The sequence below is a fragment of the Branchiostoma belcheri genome, unplaced genomic scaffold (genome assembly GCF_001625305.1).
Source record: "Branchiostoma belcheri isolate BF01 breed outbred unplaced genomic scaffold, Haploidv18h27 scaffold55, whole genome shotgun sequence".
In the NCBI taxonomy this organism is placed as follows: domain Eukaryota; kingdom Metazoa; phylum Chordata; class Leptocardii; order Amphioxiformes; family Branchiostomatidae; genus Branchiostoma; species Branchiostoma belcheri.
In genome coordinates, this window is record NW_017804187.1 from 621,593 (window position 1) to 629,623 (window position 8,031).

Sequence of the window (8,031 nt, forward strand, 5' to 3'; positions counted from 1 at the left end):
TTGTTAGTGTCAGTTACTATTTTGTTACATCACACAGTAGACTCACTCCCGCTCGAGCCGCCTCCACTGCACCGCACCCCGGCGTCCTCGCTGTGCCCGCAGTTGTGGGAGCCCCATCCGTTGTGCCTGCAGCTACCGAGGTTTGACTCGGAGCCACTGCAGTGCACGTCGTCCATCCAGATCTGGCCGGACCCCTGCCCAAAGCCGGCATACATTACGGCCTGCGTAGCGCTGCCGAGCCCCAGCTGACGGCACACGACGTTGGCGTCGTTCATGTCCCAGTGGTCGTCACAGACCGTCCCCCACCGCCCTTGGTAGAGCACCTCCACCCTGCCGTAGTTACTCCCGCCCACCAGTCGGAGGGACACCGAGGGACTTTGTGCTGAAGCAATGGAGAAAGAATTGATGTGATGTGATTTGATTTATTTGCGTGCGTGTATTACCTTCGCCAAGAAGGTTATGTTTTCAGAGGCGTTCGTGTATGTGTGTGTGTGTGTGTATGTGCGTGTGTGTGTGTGTGTGTGTGTGTGTGTGTGTGTGTCCGTATGTGGACACGATAACTTGAGAAGGCTTAAATGGATTGTCTTGATACCCTTGTAGGTGGGTAGGTCTTGATGAGACCTGGAAAATGATTAGATTTTGGAACCCCTAGCGGCTTGTTGAAATTGTAACAATACAATACACGTCGGACACGGGCAGCTGTTGCTGGTGTTGTGTCCCACACATACAGATCTAGATAAAAAGAATTCAGTGGTTTCGCCACACGACCCCACATTTTTTAATAACGTCAACAACAGATATAGTTGATATGCATGTTGTCTACTCACCCGTGCAGCTCGTTGCGCCTGTGGTGCTGGTGTATCCAGAGGGGCAGGGGGTACAACTGATGGTGCCCTGGGACGGACTGTACTGCCCTGCGGGACAGCGTGTACAGCTGGTGGAACCGGGGGAGGAACTGTACTGTCCTGCTGGGCAGTAAGCACAGCTGGTGGAGCCCTGGGACGAAGTGTACGTGCCAGCCTGGCAGGGAGTACAGGCCGAGCTACCAGCGCGGCTATACCGTCCGGCTGGGCAGCGGGTACAGCCGGTGGAACGGGGGGACCCAGTGTACCATCCCGCTGAACAGGCAGTACATCTGGTAGACCCCGTGGAGGAAGTGTACCAGCCCGCGGCACAGGAAGCGCAGGTGGTGGAGCCCTGGGCCCCAGTGAAGGTGCCAGCCGGACACCGTGTACAGGACGTGCTGCCAGCAGTGCTGTAATGAATGATTGAATGAACTAGTTAACATTTGCAAAGCAATTTGTGCATAATGTTTACCTTCGGACATGGTCTGCCCTGTTAATTTTTACTCAAACACATTCACATACATGTACTATGAGTATATGGTGACAGGAGTAGAGCAGACTATGAAATTGCAACATTATGTAACCCAATACCAGTCACCATGGTGACAGACGTCAACAAATCATGTCATTGGCCAGGTCAGAGGTTAGTGTTTGGAACAGAAGAGGAATAAATTGAGTAAAAACAATATGTTTTCCTTCGGTAAACATAATGAATGTTTATTCAAGTGCCATTGCGACCATTCGTCGCCCAGCCCGTATAGGCTTATAAGACACCGACAGTTATAAAATCATAACAACTCAAAAGGTACAGAGAGTCAGAATCAGATATACCATAAATTATAACTTAACATAATATATAAGTAAATAAATACAGGAAATTAAGTAGTACTGGTCATAATGCAGAAATCAAATCAAATGTAACATAGGTGATAAATAATAATAATTTAGGTTCAACCAAAATTGATAATGCATAAAAGTAACAAGAGGTAACTGTAACATGACTGGTACATACACAGAACCAACTTAACAGAAAAGTGAACAGGTAAAACGTAACACGGAAAGAGGAGAACCAAACTGAAAAAAATACATTCACATACATGTGCTACTAGTATATGGTGATATGAGCAGAGCAGAGCAGTCCATGAAATTGCAACATTATGTAACCCAAAACCAGTCACCATGGTGACAGACGTCAACAAATCATGTCATTGGCCAGAGGTTAGTGTTTGGAACAGAAGAGGAGGAAGAAACCGAGTAAAACGAAATAAGATTAACCTAAAATGTCCAACTTGACAGATCCGGCAGCTTGTTTGACCCGGGGAGTTGCTGTACCGTCCCGCAGGGCACTGGGTGCAGCTAGCGGATCCGCTCTGGGTGCCGTACTGTCCCGCGGGACAGCGCTGGCAGGAGGAGCTACCAGCTGTGCTGAAATGTCCCGCCGGGCACCGCTGACAGGACGAGCTGCCGGGGCCGCTAAACTGTCCCGCGGGACAGACCTGGCAACTGGTGGAGCCCGCGGAGTTGCTATACCTGTAACAGTGGGAGGGGGGTTTATAGGCCTTCAGGCTGATGACACGGAAAAGGTGATGCAGGACAGAAGCTATAGGGCAGCCATTGTGGTTCGGGTGGCAGAGGAGGACTGCATGGCACCCGACTTAAGTCAAGTAAGTCAAGTCTCTGAATATAACAAGTCTCTCCATACAGTCACTTACACATTACCATAATTATAATAGTCATAACGGTCACTACGGTGCCCATTTTAGAGGCATTATGTTAATCTTGTCTTTTTAAGTTAGTTATTTACTATAATAATAGATAGTAGTATTTTAGCTACTCAATCCTTTTGCTGTACTTTATATTCCTGTATGTATGTGATATGGGCCAAGTGCCTGAAATAAAGTTTAAATAAAATAAAAAATAGCCGTTACATACCGTCCCGCTGGGCAGGTGCTGCAGGCGGTGGCGCCCTGGGACGAACTGAAGAAGCCCGGCAGGCAACTCTGGCAGGCGCTGGACCCTGCGGACGGCGCGAACGTGCCGGCGTTACAGAGCTGGCAGCCGGTCTGCCCGTCCGGGAAGCTGAACCGCCCCGCCGGGCAAGCCTGGCAGCCGGTGGACCCAGGCGAGGTGCTATACGTGCCCGGTGGACAGGAGTCGCAGACCTGTATGATTTACAGTATCATTATTATCATGATTTATTATTTGCTATTTTGATCCCATGTATCTAACCTGGGACCAGAGTCCAACGCTTTAACTGTTGCACCACCGACGCCACTAGGTTACCGGTTATGCGAAACAAACAAACAAACAAACAAACAAACAAACAAACAAACAAACAAACAAACAAACAAACAAACCTGCATCCCAGGCTGGTTGTTGTAGCGTCCTGACGGACACGCTTTTAATCGTATTTTAAATGTAGAGAGCACTTCGTATGTTCTTTTAATTTTTTTTCAACAGATTTCATGTCGCGATTCCCGCGTACGTGCCAGTTGATTGAATTAAACTGAAACTGACCTGCGCCCCAGGCTGGTTGTTGTAGCTTCTCTATGCTGATTTTGTTTAAAGTTTGTCATAATTTCAGCATAATTTTGTATGTTTTATTTATTATCATTATTGCTAAAAGTAATTATTATTATTGTTGTTTTATGTTACTGGACTCCAGGAAGAATAATAATTGAATTTACCATTATGATACTAATGGAGAATTTACCATACTAATGGAGATATCAATAAACAAACAAATAAACAAACACACAAACAAACAAACATGCTACCATACTACCGTACCATACTAATGGAGAATTTACCATACTAATGGAGATATCAATAAACAAACAAACAAACAAACAAACCTGCGCCCCAGGCTGGTTGTTGTAGCTGCCGGCCGGACACTGCTGACAGGCTGAGCTGCCGGCGGTGCTGAACTTCCCCGGTTCGCAGCGCTGGCAGCGGGTAGACCCCGGGGCGGAACTGTGCTGTCCCGCCGGGCAGGCGGTGCACTGGGCGGACCCAGTCTGGGCGGCGAACTGATGGGGATGATAAATGTTAGCATGAAAGTTTTTATTTTATTTTATATTCCAACATGTAATCACAAGACGTGGTGACTGCACACTCACGTTTTTTCAACCTCTTGGTTCCGAGTCGAGCACTCTACCGCTACGCCACACAACCCCACAAGCATAAAGGTTCATCTGTGCTGGTATACTTCATTATGACAAAAAGGGCTAAACGTTCTTGTTAACACTCTCGCATCATGAGGTATATGTACAAAAAGCTGATTTGTACAATCATCATGTTACATGTAGCAACAAAAAAAACCATTACATACAAAACAGATTAAAATACAAGCAAAGCTATACAGAACGCCTCGCCATGGGCGCTAAAGTAAACAAGAACGTCCTAGAACAGTCTTACTGGATAGACTTGTTCTACAGACGTATGGCAGGTATCGCTATGATTTCGTATTACGGTAGTTAAAGTTCAGATCTTACGAATGTATAATTGTTTTAATATACCGCCTTTTATTGTAATTTGATGATACCAAATGTTTGTTTCATTTTCGAACTTTCATTTTAGAATCTTGGAGTACTGAGATTGTAACGGTACCTGTCCAGCCGGGCAAGGCTGACAGCTGGTGGCCCCAGGAGTAGGGTTGAAGTGTCCCAAGAGACACTCGCTGCAGCTGGTGGAGCCGACCTGGGCGCTGAAGGTTCCGGCCGCGCAAGGCTGGCAGGGGAGGCCATTGTCGCTAAACTCTCCGGCAGGACAGGCTGGGGGAAATGACATATGCAGCAAGTTTAAACTGTAATTTCCAACACAAGAAATTGGACTCACCCAAATTTTCGACTGAACAACTCCAGTCTTTGTCAAGGAATGAGCAATCCACCGCTTCCGTGACGTCACGCAGATAACACACGTGACTCCGTGAGCAGTGGATCATAGGTTGCAGAAAGTCTGTGACATCCCCCGTCTCTGTTGAGGGATGGTTATGATGCCACAGTCGAAAATTTGTGTGAGTCGAAAATTTGGGTGAGTCCAATTTCTTGTGTTGGAAATTACAGTTTAAACTTGCTGCATAATGACTTCTACCAACACAGATGAACTTTAAAGATAGGAATGACATATATACAGAATCGATGATACGCCCAAAAAGCAGTTACAAAGGTACATGATAGTACTAGAGGTGACACTCTAGCCTCCTGTGCAGGCTCTGACACGGATGGGAATTTTGATACAGCGATTTGTAGAGTTTTTAACGCGTTACTTAAATAGCCAGCCATCCTATATAGCCACCGAGAGAAGGTTCCGTTCCCACCGTCAAATGGAACCTTCTCTCGCGGCTGGTTGAAGGATGGCCGGCTATTAAAATAACGCGTTAAAAACTCTTCAAAACGCTGTATCAAAATCCCCATCCGCCTCAGAGCCTGCACAGGAGACTAGTAATACTCTTGCTTTGTTGATTGACACATGCGTTTGTTTGCATGAACCTCTGCCAAGGTGATGCAGTAATTAGTTCAGCAGCGCTTTTCATTACATTTGGCAGGACGTGATTAAAAACCTATTCAGCAGATAATTACTTTTTTGGTCCCCAGCGGCTTCGTTCAGTGGCAGGTTTTCTTATACTTTCTATGAACATGTTTTAGAGTCATTTCTTCATTAAATAAGTACATGTAATAGTACTAGGGGAATTTGACCGAAGAGATATAGATCCTAGATCCCACCAGCTTTTTGTAGAGAGGACTTCTCTTTTGTTAGTGAGTTTAAATGCAAGATGTCAATGCATGCTTCTTTGCTTGACTATAAATTTGGCTAAGGCGTGTTCAGATTCGTCGTAGGGCGTACGATTTTGATGCAGTAAGATTTGTCATTAGGCTGTAAAATGTTGAACTTTATTCTAACAGTAGAACCACACAGAGATCAAACTGTCCACGACGGTGACCACTGTCGCCTTCGTTGGTCTAACTAATGACCAATCGCTTCCGAACGTAACCTCGCGAGAGTTACGGTGACTTCTTCACACGACAAGTCAGCAATTGATCAAACGTGCCAGGGAGTTGATATCATCTACCGTCTGGAGTGGCCTGATATATATGGCATAGACGCTTTATGGTCGTTGCAAATTTGATGTCCTGTGTTGGAATAAAGTTCAACATTCTACTATGATTACTACCAACACAGATGGAGTTTCATAATAACTGAAGAATGTTATAATAACTGAAGAATGTTATAATAACTGAAGAATGTTATAATAACTGAAGAATGTTATAATAACTGAAGAATGTTATAATAACTGAAGAATGTTATAATAACTGAAGAATGTTATAATAACTGAAGAATGTTATAATAACTGAAGAACGTTACCTGGGGCGAACTGTGCCCGACGTGACAGGGAGAACTGGTTGGCGCTCGCGATCATCTGCCTGGTCTGGTCAATCTGCGTCTTCAGGTCCACCATCAGACCTAGTGGATTTCAAACATGGGAAGTTAGAACCCTTCTTAGGAAGACGAAATCTAGACATATGTAGCCTGGATGCCAAACTGTCGCCAGGGCCAGTATACAGCCTAGCCTGGATGCCAGACTGTCGCCAGGGCCAGTATACAGCCTAGCCTGGATGCCAGACTGTATGTTGCCAGGGCCAGTACACAGGCTAGCCTGGGTGCCAGACTGTATGTTGCCAGGGCCAGTATACAGACTAGCCTGGGTGCCAGACTGTCGCCTAGAAATTGGCCAGAAATTGCCTCTCTAGCAAATGCCATCATGTTCTCCAAGAACAGATTAAAGGAGTCCAATACGTACATTTCTTTGACATGATGTAAGTTTTCAGACGCACTAAAAACAATAAGGTGCATGGACGTCCGGACATACTGACTTTTCAACTCGGCCGCTCCTAGCCTGTTTATTGCCTCTGAGAACATTCTGGCATCCAGGCTAAAAAATACATGACATTTCCTGGGCCAGAAAGTGCTATAGCTTCCCTAAGCTTCCCTAGCGATTGTTTTCATGTTTTTAAAGGTTGCATTAAAGGAGTCCATTACATTTCTTAGTGCTTACAACATAATAATGTAAGTTTTCAGTAGCACTACAAACGATTAGGTGGACATACTTACCTGACAGCTGGTTGGCTTGTAGCGAGGTGAGCCCGTCCACACGCGGAGTCTGCCACAGGAAGGCGACACACAGGAGAACGGCGGTGACGCTGTACGCACAGCGAACCATGGTGATCGTTGCTTGTCTAAGACTAAGAATAAGAAAGACAACAACTATTAGGGGGCTGTTGGATCCAGAACCGTGCTTTATCCAGATCCAAGCTCAGGCACGGTTCTGGATAGTCCACGCGTATCCAGAACCGTGCCTGGCGCAAATTTATGTTCTTTGATACGCGGTTGGGAAGCCTAACTCATGCTGGCATAGGACTAGATAGGTACAGACTAAGACTAAGAATAAGAAAGACAACAACAATTCGAGGCTATATAAAGTCGAGAGGATTCATTCCTCAGCTAACCGACATCTTGCGACAATTTAATAGGGGTCTGTTGTTAGCCTCTACCAGGCACCGCGGATCGCTGGAAAAATAGTAGGCCGAAATAAAGGGGTAGTACTAGTATACCAGGGGAATTAGCCGGCCAGAGAAGATCCAATTTGCGACTTGGGTATGTACGTGTCCCTTTATTTCGGCCAATCTCTACTGTTTTTCCAGCGATCCGCGGTGCTCGGTAGAGGCTAGGCTGTTTTATCCAGAACCGTGTTTTCCCCAGGACCATGCTCAGGCACGGTTCTGGATAGTATCCAGAACCGTACGTGGTGCCTGGGGCAAATTTACGTTCTTGCATACGCGGAGACTGTCCAGAACTGTGGCTGTTCCTAACCCGAAATCTTTCAGGCATATACATGTATGTAGAACACGGTTCTGGATACGATAGGGACTTTCTGGTTAGATTTCTAGAATTCCTGACTGTGCGTTGCGTTGCTTCCTTTGGAAAGGCACACAACTTTCCCCTCTCCACTCACGACATGGGTTGCGGAGGTAAAAAAAGTAAAAGGAAAGACTCGGCCTGCCAAAACTGTGTCCAAAACGTAGAGGATTCAGGCCCCACTACCCCTCAACAAGGACGGCCTAAGATCGCTTGGCGAAGAACAGTTGCAAAAGAACTGCAGACAACCACAATTGGGATTAGCATACAT

The 8,031-nt window shown here is 46.0% G+C and overlaps 1 protein-coding gene across 1 annotated transcript in view; it reads right to left on the minus strand.

The window, feature by feature from the left end:
• LOC109481292 (deleted in malignant brain tumors 1 protein-like) overlaps positions 1-7,065 on the minus strand; it is a 10,172-nt gene extending 3,107 nt beyond the window's left edge. Inside the window, exons 1-8 of the mRNA XM_019783827.1 lie at positions 6,957-7,065; positions 6,210-6,308; positions 4,455-4,618; positions 3,701-3,874; positions 2,778-3,007; positions 2,178-2,375; positions 828-1,255; positions 47-382 (exon numbers count right to left, since the gene is read on the minus strand). Of these exons, the coding sequence (XP_019639386.1) occupies positions 47-382; positions 828-1,255; positions 2,178-2,375; positions 2,778-3,007; positions 3,701-3,874; positions 4,455-4,618; positions 6,210-6,308; positions 6,957-7,065 (1,738 nt within the window). The remainder of the gene's footprint in view (positions 1-46; positions 383-827; positions 1,256-2,177; positions 2,376-2,777; positions 3,008-3,700; positions 3,875-4,454; positions 4,619-6,209; positions 6,309-6,956) is intronic.
• Positions 7,066-8,031: the final 966 nt, after the last annotated feature.